Source organism: Macaca mulatta, chromosome 10, assembly GCF_049350105.2.
Source record: "Macaca mulatta isolate MMU2019108-1 chromosome 10, T2T-MMU8v2.0, whole genome shotgun sequence".
Taxonomy (NCBI): domain Eukaryota; kingdom Metazoa; phylum Chordata; class Mammalia; order Primates; family Cercopithecidae; genus Macaca; species Macaca mulatta.
Genome location: NC_133415.1, coordinates 20,650,674 through 20,671,342, shown reverse-complemented (window position 1 = coordinate 20,671,342; position 20,669 = coordinate 20,650,674). Strand labels below are relative to the sequence as shown.

The 20,669-nt window shown below is 55.0% G+C and overlaps 1 protein-coding gene and 1 long non-coding RNA gene across 10 annotated transcripts in view; both read left to right on the top strand.

The window, feature by feature from the left end:
• The window catches only part of OSBP2 (oxysterol binding protein 2), a 221,185-nt gene that overhangs the window by 169,254 nt on the left and 31,262 nt on the right, over window positions 1–20,669 (top strand). For all 9 annotated transcript variants that reach the window (XM_028827841.2, XM_015150163.3, XM_015150162.3 and 6 more), the window contains one exon: window positions 14,586–14,839. In XM_028827841.2, coding sequence (XP_028683674.1) covers window positions 14,586–14,839 — 254 coding nt within the window. The remainder of the gene's footprint in view (window positions 1–14,585; window positions 14,840–20,669) is intronic.
• LOC144331814 (uncharacterized) lies at window positions 7,212–8,634 on the top strand. The gene is made up of 2 exons (XR_013399318.1): window positions 7,212–7,335; window positions 8,234–8,634. It is a non-coding gene; the product is annotated as an uncharacterized LOC144331814 (long non-coding RNA).

Genomic DNA, 20,669 nt, shown 5'->3' with positions numbered 1-20,669 from the left:
ACTTACAATCATGGTGGAAGGGGAAGCAAACATCTCCTTCTTCACATAGCAGCAGCAAGGAGAAGAGCAGAGCGAAGTTGGGTGAAAGCCCATTATAAAACCATCAGATCGCATGGGAACTATCACGAGAATAGGATGGGGGAAACTGCTTGCATGATTCAATTATCTCCACCTGGTCCCTCCCACTACATGTGGGGATTATGGGAACTACAATTAAGGATGAGATGTGGATGGGGACACAGCCAAACCGTATCAGTAGGTCAGCTGGCAACAAATTCTCACAGGTTTTACTTGTCTGAAAATGTCTTTTTCTCCTTCATTTTGGAAGGGGCTTCTAACAAGCTATATAGTTCTAGGCTTTTTTCTTTCAGCAGAGTGAAGATGCTGTTTCTTTGTCTTCTGGCTTACACGCCCTACTGCCCTTGCCCATTCCTTCTCAGAATCCCAGAGCGAAAGGTGCCCACCAGATGACCACGGGCCGGCACCTTTACCTCACAGAACCTCAGCACCCTTAATGTTAAAGGAGGCCAGAAGGAGAGCCCACAGCACAGGAGTGTGGTTACCCCAGGGGGACTGTCTTGCCAAATACTTAATGAACAGTAAAGTGACTCTGTGCTGTCAGCAAGAATGGTAGCTGTTGCTGGTGCTACGCAGGTCTCTGTCTTCAAGACCTGCTCTAAGAAAAGGGGCCTTTTATTCCAAGGCTCCAAGGCCCTCTGGTCCTAAGCAGCCTTTGATATTCCTCAGCACAGCCCTTCAAAGCCTCATGGCCCCCACTACATGCTAATCAGAGCTTGTCTCTTCTAGCGCTAGTAGGCCTGGGGCAAGGACACCAGAAAGTTCGCAGCCACAGGGTGACCTATTTAAGAGGAGGCCCATCCAGGCCATTATTGAGTTAATCTGAAATAGGTCTTAGGTGGAAACTTGGCCCAGAGTTGCTGGACCTCTGCAGACTGGTTGTAATTCAAGCCTGCCTGACTAGGAGAGTTCAGATTTTGCCAGGTCATTTTCAGCCATCATCATAGACGGCGTGGTATGTGCGTTGTTGGGTGTGTCCAGGTTTCTTCCTCATCCCTGTAGGCTATGTGAGGGGCCCCTGGGGAGTTGAGAGGAAGGTCCCAGCCAGGCTCTGGGGACCTGGCATTGCTTGAGCTTTGAGGATCCTCCTGTGGGCTGAGGGATCAGCTGTTGAGTAGTGGGGTCCTGAGAACTGGGCTAGAGAATCCGCTGGCATGGCCTGAGGTGGGCAGGTGGCCCCTACTCTAGCCCTGCTCTGAGATAAGGATCTTCTTTTCCTTCTTTTGCCCCCTACCCCTACACCCCTTCACCCCTCCATCTCTCCATTTCTGCCCCTTTTCTCTCCCTTGGCTTCACTGTGGCCTATCACCTCCACTATGCCTCCACACCAGAAGGTTCCTGAATCAGAATGTTCTGCCCGAGCACCAGCTCCTAGCCACTAGTCACTGAGACTTGGCAGTTGGAAACAGAGCCCTCCTTTTTTTTCCTTTTCTTTTCTTTTCTTTTTTTTTTTTTTTTTTTTTTTTTGGAGACAGGGTCTTGCTCTGTAGCCCAGGTTGGAGTGATGTCACCTCACTGCAACCTCCTCTACCTCCCAGGTTCAAGCAATTCTCCTGCCTCAGCCTCCCGAGTAGCTGGGACTACAAGCATGCACCACCATGCCCGGCTAATTTTTGTATTTTTAGTAGAGACGGGGTTTTACCATGTTGATCAGGCCAGTCTCGAACTCCTGACCTCAAATGATCTGCCTGCCACAGCCCCCGAAAGTGCTGGGATTACAGGCGTGAGCCACTGTGCCCAGCCAAAAGCCCTTCATTTTTAAGGAACAATTATTCACCTTTAGGTTTTTGAAAAATACCATCATATCTTAGAATTTCTCATTTTCATTTCTTTCAGAAAATAGAAAAAAATTATGAATTTATAGTAAAAAATGTAACTGCCAAGAACCCAGAGAATGAAGCCTACTGGCCCCTCAGGAAGCAGCTGGCCTCCCAGTGGCTGGGTGCGGAGGTGACCCAAGCAAGGGGCTGTCAGGCTGGGGCTGACATTCTGCATTTTCTCCCTCTCGAGGAACGGGACTGGCTTCAGTCCCACCTCATTTGTCTTTGGCTAAGCTCCTCTTAAGCAACTTCCTTCCTGAATGTGGTCTTTTCTGGAGCCTCATTATTTTGAGATTGATTTTTCTCCTTTGCAAAAACTGCTTGGATAGCTTTTCACCAAGCCATGCCCTGGAAGCTACCAGCCCACAGTAGTGATTGCAGCAGCCCTCCTGGCAGGGACCCTCTAGGCGATGGGGGTGACCACCCCCCCTCAGTCCAGCAGGCATGTGGGTGCAGGAGGTGGGATGAGGGAAGCAATGGTGGGCCTGGAGGGCTAGTGCTTGTGTTAGCAGCTGGGGCCTTGTTTACAGAGAAATGTGGGCTTGTTCCCTGGGAGCTCCTCCTTTTACAGGAGCAAACTCCAAGGCCCAGGAGAGGGTACCTGTGTGAAGTTACACAGCCTATTGGTGGACAGATGAATGCTTTAAGCTGAGAACCCCATTCTCTGCAGTGCATTTGAACGGGCAGGAAATAGTCACAACCGATATGGGACAGGTTGGCTGAGGTTATCTTGGCGAGAATCACTGGAGATTGTTTCTTTGCTACTTTGTGCTTTGCTTTTCTCTACAGAGCATTTTTATTTTTCTACCTTGAACGTGGGTCCATTTTATAGCCAAGTAACAATGGCCAATGCTTGTAGCCTCCTCATTGCGGGCCAGCCTCTGTGTTAAGCACTTTACAGGCATTAACCCATTTTACAGAAGAAGACTGAAGGTTAAGATGTTAAGTAATAACTGTGGGTCATGGGGTGGGAAATAAGGTGGGACTCCCAGGTCTGCTTGAGTCACGAAAGGGAAAGGCCTCTCTTACTTGGAGTAAACTAAGGAGGCCCCCTCATCCCCTATTCATTTAAGACACATGAATCTGCCTGTGGAGTAAGAGGTTTCCCCTCAGCAGGCACTGTGGGTCTCTTCCTTGCTCCCCGCAGAACTCGGCCAACCCAGCCTGTCAGTAAATGTTGCTGACAGGCCTCCTGGGGCACCTGCCCACTACACTGCAGCCAGAAGGGGCGGGAGGGTGTCCAGAGAAAGTGTGCCGGGGGAAACAGAGGATCTTTGCAGGCACTGCACAGCTAGGCCTGGCCAAGGGGGACCACTCATGGAGAGAATCACAAGATAATCCGGTTGTGATTCACTTCGTTTTTTACTCCTTTATTAGCTCAAGAGGCAGGGGCAGCAGAAAGAAAAACTCAAAACCTGTACTCTTCCTAACCCCACAGCACCCTTATCTTCACGGCAAATACCTGCACACTGCACAGTTTACAAAACCCTTTCCTGGCCAGGCATGGTGGTTCACACCTGTAATCCCAGTACTTTGGGAGGCTGAGGCAGGCAGATCACCTGAGGTCAGGAGTTAAAGACCAACCTGGCCAACATGGTACAACCCCGTCTCTACTAAAAGTACGAAAATTAGCTAGGTGTGATGGCGGGTGCTTGTAATCCCAGCTACTCAGGAGGCTGAGGCAGGAGAATTGCTTGAACCCGGGAGATGGAGGTTGCAGTGAGCCAAGAGCGTGCCACTGCACTCCAGCCTGGGCGACAAGAGCAAGACACAGTCTCAATAATAATAATAATAGTAATAAGCTTTCCCATTCTGATATTTCTCGTGCCATCCATTCATCCAATAGGTTCCTATTTAGCACCTCCCATACACCCAGCTCCAGGCTGTGAGCGTCAACCAGGCAGATACAGCCCCCACCCCTTCGGGGCCCCATGGCTCCTAGTGGCAGAACCCTTTCCCCGCCAGAGCCCTCTGTCTCAGCTTGCGCTCCAACATTGATACCTAGAGGCAGCCGCCTGTGGAAAATGGTTTAGTGTGATTACCAGGGCATCAGATGATTTCCAAGGAGAAGCCGCGGGGGCTGTCTCTAGGCCAGGAAAGTGGCATCCCATGCCAGTAGTTTCCAGTGACCTGCTCAACAGTCCTGGCACCTTCCGAGATCAGTGGCTTCTCCAGTGTGGGTCGCCAGATACTCACTTTAGAACAAAGTCCCTCTTACTCTGGCCTCGAGACAGGTGTTTGCATTGTGTCAAAGGAAATGCTCACATAGGCGGGTCTCTTCCTTGTCCACTAAAGGATCCTCCTCACTGGTCAGGGATCGCTGATCCTACAGCCATCAGCAGAGTGACCAGGTCTGCTGGTGCCTGGTGACTGGCTGGGAGAAGCTAGGCACCAGGCCATGTGGCGAGCCCATTGGTAGGGCCAGTGGTTTCAGAGGAGCTGGGCTAGGAGATGGGCCAAGGGCAGCACCTCTCCACACCAACGAGGGTTGAAAAACAGGGCCTTCTACGGCCCAAAGAGCTGGTGCCATGGGAGGCCATGGCCTATAGCCAGGTGGAATATGGGGCAGCCGCTAACAAGGAACCAAATCCTAGAGACTGGGAAAAGCATGATGGGCCAGATGAAAAAGTAAAACACCAAACTGAATTTGTGTTATGTGGACAAAGGCTAGACTTCAATGTGGAACAAAGGAAAGTTTAATTTCCTGAGATGTCAGGACCCTCGGAGAGCTTTTTCCCTCTCCTTTGGTTACCCAGGAGGCAGCACGGAGCACTGGAGAGGGGGCCCTGGAGCCAGGATGCCTGGCCACCGCCCCCGGCCCCTCTCTGCAGAGCTGGGAGGCAGCACCTGGGCCATGAGGGACAAATGTAGAGCAATGGATGGAGGTGGAATTTGCTATTATGGGGTGTTAAAGCTGGCAGGACCTGAGGTAGCATCTAACCCAGTGGATCTTACCTTGGCTACAGCATTAAAGTCTCCTAGAGAATCTTTTTTATGATATTGATGCCCGAATCTTAAATTCAGTTCATTAGTTAAAAAAAAAAAAAAAAACAATATCCTTCTACCCGCAAGTTACCAGGCAGTCCCATCTCCCAGGAGGCTGAGCCTGCAGGCAGGAGTTTCTGGTTATATCTCGGAGCAGATGGTGGGCAGGCAGATGGGTGGGTTGGGGTTTAGAGCGAGCCCTAGACAAGAGGAGGCTCTTGTCTAGAAACCAGCCAACCCAGGAAGCTAAGGCCTTGCTGAGAAGCAGGTGGACCGCTGGTCTTAACTGCAGGGGATCAGAGTAGGAAGAGGGAGCCCGAGTGCTTCAGCTCTGGGCCCCTTCCATGCTGTCACACAGGGCTCGGGGAGAAGCTGAGCATCTCGCCAGGCTCACTTCACACCGGAGGAGGGGGCTGCAGCCCCATGGCAGAAGCCCCAGGCAGCTTCCTGGGCCCAGCTGGCACAGGGTCTGTCCTTCATGCATCTGCTAGGCTGGGCCCGAGAACAGCTCTGTGGAAGTCCTGGCCTGGGCAGCCACCTCTCTACCTTGGGGTGAAACTCAAACCTGGACAGGGTGAGTGAGTGAGTCCACCACAGAGCTGGATCTAGGGCAGGCACCCTCATTCCTTTGAGACGACCCTGCGGAAACCCTGGTAGGGTGGAGGCTGTGGGTGGGCTGGGTGCTCTGCCGGCTGAAGGAAGCTGTGGGCAGCAGGCCGTCTTCAGCACCACGGCGGATGCCAGAATTGGAGCAGGCACCGCTATTTTGTGCTCCGTTTCTGCACCTGTGTGACTTTCCTAGCGTGGGCCTGGCTGCCCAATGCTGTCCATCATCCCAAGGACAGCCGAGCAAAGAATGCAGCTCTAGGTCACAGCCCTCTTCCGAGTGAGGAGCCGCCCTGGCTTGTCTCATGTGCCTCTATTGTTCACCCCTCATTTTGGTTCATGACTTTGACCATGTGCCCTGGTTCCCCCAGTGAAAGGGAAGGAGGGGAATTTCTTTATCCTCCGAGATTTGTGTGTGTTGAGCTCTCTAGCCAGCCCAGGGGTATTGGGAAGTGATTTCCCCTGAGAAGTCATGAGACTCAGCCCCACAGAGACCAGCCTACAGATTCATGTTTATTTTATTATTATATATATTTTTTGAGCCGGAGTCTCGCTCTGTCGCCCAGGCTGGAGTGCAGTGGCGCAATCTTGGCTCACGGCAAGCTCCGCCTCGCAGGTTCACGCCATTCTCATGCCTCAGCCTCCCGACTAGCTGGGACTACAGGCGCACGTCTCCATGCCTGGCTTATTTTTGTATTTTTAGTAGAGATGGGATTTCACCGTGTTAGCCAGGATGGTCTCGATCTCCTGACCTCGTGATCCGCCCGCCTCGGCCTCCCAAAGTGCTGGGATTACAGGTGTGAGCCACCATGGCCAGCAGATTCATGTTTGATGGGGTTTCTGCTGCGGCAGCTCCGGTGAAATGGAAGCAAAGCCTGATATTTATATGGCAGGCCTGGGTGCCCCATCCCACAGGCCCCACCCTGGCCTTGGTTATAGGTGACCCTCATAGGGCGGAAGCCCTGCACCAGTCTCCTGGGGAAGTTGTCGGAGAGCCCAGATGTTGTCTCCTCAGCTTCCCGCAATGCCCCAGGCACACTCAGCACTGGCTGCAGCAGGAGACGAGGGGGGAGGGGCTTACCGAGAGGCCCCGAGAACTGAGATGACCCTGGTGCTCTGGCTTGGGTTTTCCATCTGCCTGCCAGAGTTTCGTGATTTATTATTTTTTATTATCTGATTTTCCATCAGATTAGATCCTGACGTGCCTTCCAGCATCCTCGGGTTGAAATTCTGGGAGTCTCCAGCTGCCTGCCTCCTGTAGAGGAGCGGCGTCACTTGTCCAGTTACCCAGGGGTCTTTATTTTTTTAATGAATGATCCCTTTTGTGGCAGAAACTCCACAGGGCCCACTTTGGGTAAGGCAGATCTGTTATCTTTCTGGGTTCCCCAGTCAGGAAGGACTGGCGGTGCCTCAGGGGCGCTGCTCCTGCTCCCAGGGGCCCTCGCCACTTCTGTCTCCCACTTGCAGCTTCGGGGGGCTCAGGCTCCGAGCACTGGCCCATTCCACCTCTGTCCTGGGGCTCCTGCTCTTTCCTTTCCCTGGAGCGGCATCCTGCTCCTGTGCCACCCACCACTAAGTCATCATCCTGCACCAGCTGTAAAGCTGCCACCTCCTCCCAAAAGCCTTCTCAGAGCCCTACCTGCAGCCTGAAGTCATCTCCCCAACTCTCACCCAGTGGTTCCTGTATGACCACTCCTGTGTCTGCTCAGAGGCTCCCTGTGCTTTTTTTTTTTTTTTGAGACGGAGTCTCGCTCTGTTGCCCGGGCTGGAGTGCAGTGGCCGGATCTCAGCTCACTGCAAGCTCCGCCTCCCGGGTTCACGCCATTCTCCTGCCTCAGCCTCCCGAGTAGCTGGGACTATAGGCGCCCACCACCTCGCCCGGCTAGTTTTTTGTATTTTTTAGTAGAGACAGGGTTTCACCATGTTAGCCAGGATGGTCTCGATCTCCTGACCTCGTGATCCGCCCGTCTCAGCCTCCCAAAGTGCTGGGATCGCAGGCTTGAGCCACCGCGCCCGGCTACTCCCTGTTCTTTCAGAAGCTCATAGAAGACCTCTCAGACTCTCCTTCTCCATTGCCTGAGTGGGCAGAGCATTGGCAGCCATAGCCTGGAGGGAGGTGGGTCCTCCTCTGGTGCCACTCCAAGGCAGGGCTTCTGTTCCCCACCTGCCCACTCTAGGCCAGGCTGGAGGACACCAGCAGGCCAGGCTGGGCAGGGGGCCCACCTGGTCCCACAGCCCCTGGCCTAGCAGGCTGCTGTGGTCTCTTGGCCTCCAGGGCCATGGGGGTGGCAGGTGCCACTAGGCTGTCGGTAAAGATCAGCAGGCCAGGCACAGTGGCTCAAGCCTGTAATCCTGGCATTTTGGGAGACCGAGGCAGGCAGATCGCCTGAGGTCAGGAGTTCAAGACCAGCCTGGCCAATATGGTGAGACCCTGTCTCTACTAAAAATTCAAAAATTAGCTGGGCCTGCTGGCACATTCCTGTAATCTCAGCTACTCGGGAGACTGAGCAGGAGACTCACTTGAACCTGGGAGGTGGAGGTTGCAGTGAGCTGAGATCGCGCCACTGCACTCCAACCTGGGCGATAGAGTGAGACTGTGTCTCAAAGAAAAAAAAAAAAAAAAAAAAGACTAGGCACAGTGGTTCATAGGCTGAGGCAGGTGGATCACAAGGTCAGGTGTTCGTGACCAGCCTGGCCAACCTAGTGAAACCCCATCTTTACTGAAAATACAAAAAACTAGCCAGGCATGGTGGCAGGCACCTGTAATACCAGCTACTCTGGAGGCTGAGGCAGGAGAATTGCTAGAACCTGAGAGGCAAAGGTTGCAATGAGCCAAGATTGCGCCACTGCACTCCAGCCGGGTGACAGTGCGAGACTCTGTCTCAAAAAAAAAAAAGCCTTGGGGTCTTGGGTGGGCTCCTAACTCTACATGCCACCCTTTCCTCTTCTGGGGGTAACACTTGCAGAATACATGTAACATGTGGAAACCACCCAACAGCTGGAAGTGCGGAGGAGGCAGTCACCCAGCAACCGGGCTGTTCATTCTCAAACATGGTGACGTCACTTGATATCCCCTGGACTCCAGCCCCAAGCATTTCTCTCTGTTATCAGCATCTGGCTGATTGGATTCTGTGATCGGGCTCAGGCAGCTTAACAGCCCTCCCAAAATCTAAATCAAAGTCACCAAAGCTGCTGTAATTGAATGTTGGAGGCGCTAACCACACGGGCTGGGAATGGCTGTTTTCTGGCGAGGGTGCAGCGCCCCCACAGTCCACACTGGAAACTGACACCGTTGCACTGTTTCTCCTCAGAGCCCCCACGTGGGGGTGGAGTGTCTCTTTGCATAGCCAGACTGTAACAAAATAGGATGCATGCCCTGCTTGAAGTTGGTAGCGCTCAGGATGGAATGAACACCCTGCTCTGGGGGTCTGGAGACTTGTGATAGGAGTCCCCGAGAGCAGTGACCGCTTGAGGACGAGGTCATGGGCTGGAAAGTTTCCAGGGCTCAGGAACTAGGCCTTGCCCACTCCCAGTCCTGCATACTTGAACTTAGCTCTGCAGAGAGGGGAGGGATAGCAGTGCCCGTCTCCATTAATCACACTGTGGGCCCGAGGGAGGTCCACGGGTCAGAGCGAATCCTGCAGGTGACTGACAGTTGGATATCAGCCCCCGGCACAGCAGCCCCTACACTGCACTGATGCGGGCACACCTGCTATGGGGAGTGGGGAGCAGGGCAAGGTTTCTCTTTCTTTGCTCCCCCCAGGGCCCTGCCTGGTCTGTGGACATGTAGGAGATGAACAAGTTCTGAGCCATGTCCTCAAAGAAGCCACCACGTTCTTTTTTTTTTTTTTTTTTTTTTTGAAACGGAGTCTCTGTCGTCTAGGCTGGAGTGCAGTGGCACAATCTCAGCTTGCTATAACCTCTGCCTCCCAGATTCAGCGATTCTCCTGCCTCAGCCTCTCGAGGAGCTGGGATTACAGGTGCCTACCACCATACCCAGCTAATTTTTGTATTTTTAGTAGAGATGGGGTTTCACCATGTTAGCCAGGCTGGTCTCAAACTCCTGACCTCAGGTGATCTGCCTGCCTCGGCCTCCCAAAGTGCTGGGATTACATCACATTCTTTTAAATATTTGGACACCCCAAATGTGACTCCAGTTAGCCAGAGGTTGGTGAAGGGTCCCAGTGCTGGGGAGCCCAAAGGAGGGAACCTGAGGGCCCCAGGCACTGCACCATTGAAGTGACCCACACTGGGGCTCTGGCAGAGGAGGAAAGAAAGACATCCCACAATGCCTGTGTGCAGTGCGGCACAGGAGTGGGAAAGTGCCCAAGTCAGCACCAAGGGTGCAGGGTCTCCGCATGTGGCACTGGGATGGGCTGAAGAACCAGGAAGGAGAAAGGATACAGGGCGCTGGTAGGTGCTGCTCCAGCCTTGCTGGACATGGGCTGTCTGAATGTCCTTCCCCACCCAGGACCCTGCGAGTGCTCCCAGCATCCTCCACCAGGCCCCTGCTCTTGCCACTCCCCACCCCCAGGCCCCACCGGCCTGTCCCCTGCCAGGACCCCTCTTAGCAGCACGTCCCCCAAAACTCGTCCAGCCAGCACTGGGTGTGGGTGCAGTGAGCGGGGTGAGTGCCATCCTTCCACCCTTCAGGGCTGCTCTCCTCTCCAGTGACACGTGAGGGGATGGGTCCCTGTTGGACATCTGTGCCTTAACCCTGGAGGAGCTCATGGGCAGGTGAGGGCAAAGTTAGTTTCCCCGAAATAAGCAAGCAGTGCACAGAGGGTGGCCACAGGGCTTCTGCCCTAACACCACCACTGGGTCACCTCCTTCCCAATCCATAACCAGCCTAGGCAGCCTTTCAGGTTCTTGGTTTCAAAAAGCTGCCCCCAACAGGGCTTCCCCAATGAGAAACTTGATCTGTTTTCCTCCAAAGATGAGAAAAAAGCTCCACTTCTAAAAATAGCCCACCTGGCTCCCCTGCACTAGATGTTTCCATGGCAACCCACTCCTTCCTAGGAGCCTCCCGATGATAGAAGGGTCCCAGCCCTGAGGGGGTACCCTGTGGCCTCCTTAGCCAGATCCACCTATTGCAGGGGTCAAAGAGAGCCCTGAGTGGGGAACGGGGTGTGGGGGCACAGTAAACAAGGGCTCCCCTGGTTCCGAGCCTCTGTGATTTGAAGTAAACTCTAGACGGGCATGGTGGCTCACGCCTGTAATCCCAGCACTTTGGGAGGCTGAGGCCGGCGGATCACAGGTCAGGAGTTCAAGACCAGCCTGGCCAACATAGTAAAACCCCCTCTCTACTAAAAATACAAAAATTAGCCAGGCGTGGTAGTGCACACCTGTAATCCCAGCTACTCAGGAGGCTGAGGTGGGAGAATCGCTTGATCCTGGGAGGTAGAGGATGCAGTGAACCAAGATTGCGCCACTGCACTCCAGCCTAGGCGACAGCACAAGACTCTGTCTCAAAAAGCGGGAAAAAAAAATGTGTTGTTTCAAGCCATTGTCTTAATTTCCAGGGGCTGCCATAATAAATTACCACAGACAAGTGGCTTAAAACAACAGGAAATCATTCTCTCTCGGTTCTGAACTGAGACTTCTGGACTCAGGGTGGCCAGAGTTTACTAATGTGGAGGCCAAGCCCCCTCATTGTTCAGCTCTGCCTCTGCCTGGGCTTGGGGTGAGGCCCACACCCCTGTGCTCAGTGTGTGTCCCAGCATCCTTATCTTGCTGTGAGAACATGGGAGGTGGGTGACGCCACCTTCCTTGAGGGGTGGTGCGCGTGTGGGTACGCATGGGAGCGTGCCTGTGACAGGTCGTTCATGGCCTTGGAGCTGGGTGGGAGCCACCATCAGTGTGCCTGGGCTGGGTGCAGGGGTCCTTCCTGCCCAAGCCCACCCCTTCCTGGCCTCTCTGTCCCTCTCTCCGCCTGTGATTCCACCTGCCAGCAGTCTTGTCTTTCCCATGGACTGTGTCAACTGCCACATGCTCCCTTTTGCCAGAGGACAAAGGGCCAGGCTCCTTGGTCTGTGCCAGAAGCCCCTCACCTTCTCCCCTTTCCAACCTGCTCCTCTGTGTCCCACCCCCTACCCCCACCTTCTTCAAACCCTGCCTTCCTGTGTGTGACGCGCCAACCCCGGGAGGAATCCATGGGCCTAGACGGGCCCCGAAGCATTCATTCACTCGCTCACTCGTTCCCTCTCTTGTCCTACCCTCCCTCCTTCTCCTGATCTCTCCGTCCCTTTGAGGGGACCTCTCCCCGCCTGTCTCTGCAGAACAGACTGTGCTCGTGGGTAATCGCTGGCCCAAGTGCCTTCCCATCCTGCCCCAACAACATGGCCAGTGACCTGAGGCCAGAACAGCATGTCCCTGTGTCCCTGGGGACCTGAATTTGGACCTTAAGGGCTGCTTACTAAGGTGTACTGTTGAAAAGCAAGTTATACAGAAATGTGGCTACCTGCTTCCACCCGCCACACGGAAGGATGCTTATGGTTAGACTGACTGCACCTCTCACCAGCTCTTGCTTACAGAGCAGGGGTCACATTTGGGCTGACCCGCATCTGCGTTGGGCATGCCCCGTTGAGGCCCTCCCCGTGTTGAGCCGGTGGCCATTCCGATGGATAGGGGGCTGGCCGTTCTGGTTATTAGATGTACTGAACCTGGGGAGATGACACGTGCCTCAGGCACAGGTGGTAAGAGCACAGGCTCTAAAGCCAGAGGCCTGGCTGCTCAGGAATCCCCTCACCTCGTGGCCCTGGGCAATTTCAACGCACCTTTCTGCTCCTAGATCTACCTCGCCGGGTCATCGCAGGCATTAACTGAGGCAGCGCCTCACCCACAGCCTGGCACCTGGAAAGGTGTGGTACACATCAGCCATTAGAGCCTTTCTAAGGCCGATCCAGAGAGAGGAAGACTTGTGAACAGACAGAGCTGGACTCAGATCCCAACCCTGCCCCTGAATAGCTGGCACTAAGCTGGTGGTTTGGCCTCTCGGAACCTGCATTTTCTTGCCTGCAGGGAGGGAAGAATAGTCACTGTCTACTGACCTCCACTGTGAGGCCCAGAGCAACAACTGACGGAGCCGTGGCCCAGACCCTGGCCCAGCCGGTGTGGCCTCCAGATGTCTGGGGGTCACAGTTGGGCTTCTGTGTGCAGACACACTGTGGCCTCTCAATGGCCTTGCCAGGGTAGGGACTGTCCCATCCCCAAGCAATAGATGAGGAAATCGAGACTCTGAGAGGTGAAGCCATGCTCAGGCCGCCTGTCTGGCCACTGTCTTCCTTCCGGGCTGCTGGGGCCTCCGTGAGAGGGGCAGGCGGTCATTTGAATAACAAGTTATTGTCATTTGGGGGCTGCCGTTGTGATGGGAGGCTCCCTGCCTCCTGGCTGGATGCTGGCCCAAGGTCCCTGTGGCCAGAGGGGGACAGGGTATGCCGTGGGCACCCTCCTCAGCTCCCCTTGGCTCAGGCCCCATACAGCTGGCTGGCCTGACCCTGCCATGGACACCATGTGTGACTCAGCCATGTCCACCTCCGTGTACCTTGCCTGCCGTGGGAAGAAACATTCTCTCACAATACGCATTCTTTTTCAAAAATATCTTAAATCTTGGGTTACAGATTTTCTTCATCTAAAAAAAGTTTTTTGCTGATTATTTCTAAACAAGGCATTTCAGAAACCCCTTGGCAGTTACAGGCTCTGGGACTCATGGGGTGGTGTGAGCCTCTTGGTGTGCTGTGGCCCTAGGCCAGCTGCCTCCTGCCCCACCTACTGTGATGCACCACCCCACAGAGACACCCACAGCCCCATGCCCTTGGATGCAGGCTGGGTGGCAGGAAAGGGAGGTCAAAGGGCCCTGGGCAGCTGCGTGAGAGAGAGGTAAGAGGGGGCGTGGGAGCTGGCAGAGGGCACAGCCTGCCCCTCTCATGGAGGCCCCAGCAGCCCAAAAGGAAGAGGGTGGCCAGCCAGGCAGCGTGGGCATGACTTCACTTCTCAGAGCCTCAGTTTCCTCATCTGTCACCTGGGGATGATCTGGTCCCTACCCTGCAAGGCCACTGAGAGGCCACAGCATGTCTGCACACAGAAGGCATTCCATCAGTGAGAATGGCTGTGTTCCTGCAGGGAGATCAGTGAAGGCAGGGACAGGGGAGCCTCAACTGTGACATGGGGTCTTTTAGTAGACTTTGTTTTTGTTTGTTGTTGTGTTTTGGGTTTTTTTGTTTTGTTTTTTGAAACAAGGTCTCATTCTGTTACACAGGCTGTAGTGCAGTGGCACGATCATGGCTCACTGTAGCCTTCACCTCCCTGGGCTCAGGTGATCCTCCCACCTCAGCCTCCTGGGTAGCTGGGACCACCAGCATATGCCACTATGCCTGGCTGATTTTTCTGTTTTTTGTAGAAGACAGGGTTTTGTCATGTTTCCCAGGTTCTTTTGGCAGAGTTTGGACAGAAGGTGGCATTGGGCTGGCCCTCAAAGGGGTGGGTGGGGTGGGACCTCTGGTGGGGGCAGGTATGAGAAGGTTCCAGGCAGTGGGGACATGGCGGGAAAGGCCCCAAACAGGAGTGCTCAAGCCTTTGCAGGGAACAGCAGACAGACTGGTGTGGCTGGGGGATGGGCATGATCAGAGAGCAAAGTGAGATTGACTGGGTGGGAGGGATTGGCTTGGGGTAGGCCTGCGACACCGAGAAAGGAGCTTGGGCTCCATTCTAGAGGCCTCTGTGCCCACAGAGTAGTCTCCACCTCGCCACCCAGCATAGCCCATCCTTCCCTGCACACCACAACATAGGGAACTGGTGCCCTGCACGCAGGTGGGTGCCTGCAGTCCTGCGGCCTCCAAAGCCCAGTCCTGGCCCTGCCATTCAAGCTGGGCTCTCTTTACAGTCCTTCCCACTGACTCAGGTGGGCCCTTGCTCACCCCACCCTGGGAAAGCTGGGCCAGGCACCTCACCCTGGCCAGGAACAGGAATGGGCACCATCTCGGGGAGTGATGTTTTTTGAATGGCGCTATCCACCCTGCCCTGCTTGACCTGGCTGTGCAGACCTCTTGGTACCACGTCTGTTCGTAATGACCATAACAACTCTATTTTCTTCCACAGATGACTCTGGGGATGACGACGAGGCTACCACCCCAGCCGACAAGAACGAGCTGCACCACACCCTGAAGAATCTTTCCCTGAAGTTAGATGACCTCAGCACGTGCAATGACCTCATCGCCAAGCACGGCGCCGCGCTCCAGCGCTCCCTGACGGAGCTGGACGGCCTCAAGATCCCATCCGAGAGTGGGGAGAAGCTGAAGGTGGTGAACGAGCGGGCCACCCTCTTCCGCATCACATCCAATGCTATGATCAACGTGAGTACCCGCCCCCACCACCGCCCTGGCACGGGGCTCCCTGGCTCCAGCCCCGGGGTCCCTGAGCAGGTGACCAGGGGTGCTTGAAGCGTCAGCATTCCATTTCCTGCGGTTCCACGGTGTTTCCCAAAGCCAGCGCCCCCCCCAGCTAGCTTCCGGGTTCTCAAATCATCTCCTTCACTCGGCCGTTGTTGGGCAAGGACATTCTTCTTCACTGTCTGGAGGAAACTGGGGTTGGGTGTGGACTCTGGTACAGTCTGCAGTTACTTCCTGCCTCGATAAGGAAGGTCGGGGCCCCAAGTTGAGTAGCTAGCCCAGTGGGTCAGTTCTGCCCACACGGTAGGGACACAGCTGCCACACTGGCCCTCAGTGGCTGCTACTCCTCCTCCCTGGGTTCACTCCCCAGATGCAGTGGGAGCAGACGCTGTGCACAACAAGGGAGGGTGTGTGGTGGGGGCTGCGGTCGAGGGCTCCCTGAGCTAGAAGAGCCTCAGAGCTGAGCCTGCCGAGGTCGTGCCAACCTGATGGTAGACGAAGTGGGTAACCGCAGTTGTAAACTAAGCAGCCCCGCCGTGGGAGTCAGCCGCTCACCCCGGTCTGGAAACCACACGGCTATGACTGGGAGCCACGAGGGTGTCTCGATGGTGGTAGGAGGATAGTGCTTGGCCCTGCTTCCCTCTTTCTGTCTGGGGAGTGTTCCCCAGAAGTGTGCGTGCTCCTCCAGGCCTCTACCCTCCAGACACAAGTCTGACTGCGACAGCCTCCTCCCAGGACAGTCCCACAGGGTGGTACATCTAGGCCAGGGGTGCAGTTCTAGGAGCTTGGGGTGGCCTGCTGTGGGAGTAAGGAGACCAGAGCAGAGGAGCTGTGCAGAAATGGAGGCTGCTACAGAGGAAAAAGTGAGGTCCAGAGAAGGGGGTTCAGGAGAGCCATCTTGCTGGCTGGGGACAGTGGGCAGTGCTTGTGCCTGGGTGAGCTCCAGCTGGGGGACCCAGCCCCCAAACTAGGAGGTTAGACCAAGGCCGGACTGGGAGCTGGGACCAAGCTCCAGGCCCCACAAGAAATGCAAGGGCAGGGTGGGAAGATAGAGGCTAGAGCTCACTGCAGGCCAAGAGCCCAGGCTAAACCCTGGGCATCCAAGACCTGCCCCAAGCCTGCTTCACTGGCCTGTTGGCAGCATGATTGTGGGGTGGGAGGGCCACCCCACCACCCACACCTGCCCAGATATGCTCAGGCTTGGAGTACCCAAATGCAGCCTTGGGAATCCCACCCTGGGGCCTGAGGCTGGGCGAGGTGTGCCCACCTTCCCGGCTGCTGGGAAACTCAGCGTGCAGGTGCCCACCCGCCTCAGCTCAGCAGATGTGTGTGCCTTCTCCATCCCAGATCCCACAGTGCTGGGGGGTAGGGTGTAGTTGGCCCCATGTGCCAAGGATGGTGAGAGGCTGCTGGGCCACCCTGCATGTTGGCCCCATTGTCACCTGCACTGTTTTCCTACGTCCACCCTCTCAGGCCCAGTGTCCTCCTTACAGCCCACAGACCAGATTATGCTGTACTTCTACCAGGGACACACACACATGGGAAGCACTGAATGACATAATAATGTGTTTGTATTTCCCTGTCCCTCCTAGAAGCCACCGCCAGAGGCTTCCCAGGCACTGCCTCCCCACCCGAGACCAAAACTGCTTTGTCTTGAGTAAGCAGTTTTGGCTTTTCCGAGATAATGAGCGTCTCAGCTGGCTGCCGTCTTGCACAGTCTTTTATCAGACATGAGAGGCTCATCTGTGTTTACAAAGCCATCAAAACAGCTCCAAGTCTAAGTGCCTAATGAATTGTTTTATGAGAAGCACAACCCCCTGGGGTTGGTCACGATTCCTTTCTGCAGCTCCAGCATCCGGGGAACATGGCGGCAGAGTCAGCCCTAAGTGACGGAAGCTGTGCCCTGGGCTGGGTTCTGCCAAACCTGCTGGTGTTAGCCTGCCATGAGGGCCCCTCCCCAAGCTCCTGCTGTGAAATCAGGGGCAGGGAGGGCAGGAGTGCGGTGCTGCCCCGACAGACTGTGCCTGTAGCCCAGGCTAGCCCAGAGGCTCGTGCTTCCCCTGGGGACCCTTCCTGACAGCCACTCCTTGCTTAGCAGGAACTGGGGCAGTTCTGGAAAGGCTGTTTACATAGCTCTCAGACATCAAGGGTTCAGCCCCCACTGTGTGCAAAGGAGCCATGTAGGCAAAGCCAGCCGCTTGCCTGAAGGTCATGGGACACATGCGTTCCCACCCCTGGCCGGGCCATGGCTTCAGCACCTGTTAGGAGAAGGTGTTGGACCAGGGCTCTGTAACTAGGACATCCATGCTGCTCCCACCTCCAAACTTCCAGGGAGCCTATTCAGGTACCAAACCACTTACTCCTTCCAACAGCCTGGTTAGCACCTGTGAAGGATTGTTAGTGTCAGCGTGGAAACTGAGGCTCAGGGAAGTCACCTGAGCTGCTCAGCATAACCCAGCTGGTAGGTGGCCATGCCAAGATGCAAACCCAGGTCTGTGTGGCCTGCAAGAAAAGTGATGGCCTTCCTCTCGTTCCCTCAGGGAGGTAAGGGTGACCTCCTTGGAGAGTTGCAGAGGCCCCCTCCTGCGGTGGTTACATGCCAAGGCCAGGACACGGGGCAGCCTCACCTTCACCCTGGGCAGGATCCCAACCTCAAAGATCTCTGTAAGTCCCTGGAGTGTCTTACCTTTCAGCTTCAAATTCTGTGGTAACCGTGGCTGCAGCCCCACCAGGGCCCCTCCTGGGAAGCCAGGGACTTGGATATGGAAGCCACACACCGCGGTCCCCACAAGGTAGAAATCATCACCCCCAATCTCTCCCGATCTCACAGTGAGAGGGAGCTGCTGCTCCCACTGTGGGGACCCCACTGCATCTCCATCCCTCTCCCCAGCCCTGCCCTGACTGTGATGTGTGCAGGGATGCTCCCAGCAGCGCCCATGCCTGCATTGGGGAAATCTCTACTGCCACTGGCTCCTCGGACAGGGCAGACCCTCCTCCTGGTGAAATGCTGTGTGTTTTCCACCTTGTGGGCTCTGATTGAGCCGGATCATAGAAGTAGAGCCTAAAATGAGGGACGGCTGGCCAGACAAAGCCCACATGGAGGGTGTCCTTTTTCCTTCAGGGCACACTGGGGCAGGCAGCTCTCTTCCTACAAGGATAGGCTGGCTGCTCCATCTTCACTTTTCTCTAAGACCACAAAGAATCTGGGGTTGTTCCGGTTTCAGGAGAAAAGTTAGGGTGGTTGGGTGTAGTGACTCACCTGTAATCCCAACATTTTGGGAGACTGAGGTGGGCAGATCACTTGAGGCCAGGAGTTCAAGACCAGCATGGCCAACATGGTGAAACCCCGTCTCTACTAAAAATACAAAAATTAGCTGGGCATGGTGGCACGTACCTGTAATCCCAGCTACTTAGGAGGCTAAGACAGGTTCACTTGAACCCAGGAGGCGGAGGTTGCGGTGAGCCGAGATTGCGCCACTGCACTCCAACCTGAACAACAGAGTGAGACCCTGTCTCAAAAAAACAAAACAAACAAAAATTAGCCAGACATGGTGGTGCATGCTTGTAGTCCCAGCTACTCAGGAGGCTGAGGCAGGAGAATAATTTGAACCCAGGAGATGGAGGTTGCAGTAAGCCAAGATCACGCCACTGCACTCCAGCCTGGCAAAAGAGTGAGACTGTCTCAAAAAAAAAAAAAAAAAGAAAAGAAAAGTCAGGTGAGTTCTAAATTTCTTTCAAGTTTGGGAAAGGACATACCATAAGCCTTTAGGTCCTCAGATCCTAGAAGGGCAGAGAGGAGGGAATTCTGGATGATTCCCGAGAGCCCAGGACCCACGGCTAGTGGTGCAGGCCCATTCCACGCACCCACAGATCCTCGCAGGGTGCTGCAGCCATCCTCACCTCACATCAGGTATGGCTTCGGCCCCAGGTGTTTGAGGGAACAAGGTGCTCGGAGGTGGTTTCTAGATTGGGAATCTGGAACAGTGACACTGCGTTTCAACCCCCCATGCCTTTGCCAGTGCTGTACGTTCTAGAACACTCCTTCCTCATCCTTCAGGTACTGGCAGCTCCCTTGTCATCCTTCAGAACCCCACAGGGACGTCACCATGGCTTTCCAAGGCCTCTTTTGGGCAACCTTCCTCCTGGCTGGGACCCCAGCTCCCAGGCACCCTGCCGCGTGGCATTTAATCCATTGTTTCAACCATTCCCCACTGGGCTTTGTGCTCCCTGAGGTCAGGCTGAGTGTCTTACTCACGGGTGTCCCCGACAGTAGCCCTGTGGGAGTGCCAGCAAGTGATGTTTCATAGTGGATCTTGTGTCTCTAGATAAAGGACTCCAAGTGGCCCACGGCTCACATTTACCTGTGATGTTACCTTTTACAAAGCCCTTCTAGTCCCATTTTCTCACCTGAACAAGGTCAGTGAGGAAGTGGAGGCCCAGCCCCGAGGCCTCAGCCTGCCGAGGTCACCCCTGTACCCTGCACCCCCCTGCACTCCCCTTCCGGAGGGATCACCTGGCCCGGAACAGCATTTCATGGCATTAAATTGTACAGGTAACCACATTTTCCATGTGCACGCCACACTGGGCTCCAGCCTCCCTCTGCCTTGTGACATTTTGATTGGCAGGGTTCTTTCTTTTCTTTCTTTCTTTCTTTTTTTTTTTTTTTTGAGATAGAGTTTTGCTCTTGTTGCCCGGGCTGGAGTGCAATGGCATGATCTTGGCTCACCGCAACCTTGACCTCCCAGGTTCAAGCTAGTCTCTTGCCTCAGCCACCTGAGTAGCTGGGATTATAGGCATGCACCACCATGCCCGGATAGTTTTGTATTTTCAGTAGAGACATGGTTTCTCCATGTTGGTCAGGCTGGTCTTGAACTCCCGACCGCAGGCAATCTATGTTCCTCGGCCTGCCAAAGTGCTGGAATTACAGGAGTGAGTCACTGCACCCAGCCCTGGCAGGGTTCTTTCTAGCCAGACTCGGAGGGTGCACGTGGTGGGCCTTGGAAGGACCCTCTGGGGTCAGCATTTGAGTAAGTCAGTAGCCCCATCGTGAACTCAGGGCAACCCCTCTCTCATCACAAAGCTAGGAAAGCCCTGCCTGATGGGCATTTGACATCAGATCTTAGCAGCTGCCTCCTGATCTCTGCCCAGGCCTGTGCCAGACAGGGACTCACAGGGAACAGGCAGTCCAGCAAACTCTTAAAGTGATAGGCTGCCAGGCATGTGCTCATCGGTGTGACCTGTTCTAAGATGACCCAGGGCCGCCAGCTCACATGCCCACTTTTGAAGGCCAAGTTTAGGGAGAGCCCGGGAAGGTTCCCAGTTGGCAGGGAGGCAGATTCCTGTCCAACTGACCACAGCCCAGCAGGAGCTAGGGCAAGCCTTGGCTGGGCCTACAGAGGGCCGAGGCAGCAGACACAGAATGGGAAGTAGGCTTTCTCCCAGGCAGAGAAGGAAAATATTAATATTTTCCCTTCTGGGCTGTCATCGTGCACAGGTCTTTCTGCTTCGGCCGGGATGGGGACCTGTACCAGTTTGGCTCTGAAGCCCCTCTGTTATTCCCACCTGCCTACTCGGTTATCCTTCCTGGGCCTCTGGACAGTTCTCCAGTCATGGTGGGCCTGTGGGCAGGACCCAGTCATTGGGCGAGGCTTGCCAATTGTGTGAGTGGTGGCCTCGCTGCCCCACTGCCCGGAAAGGGGAGTAGACTCCTTGCCTTCCCGCTCAGGGAACCTGGAGAGATCAGCTTGGCTCTTGGGTTTTCAGCCATGAGACAGAACCAGGGTATGGGGTTCAC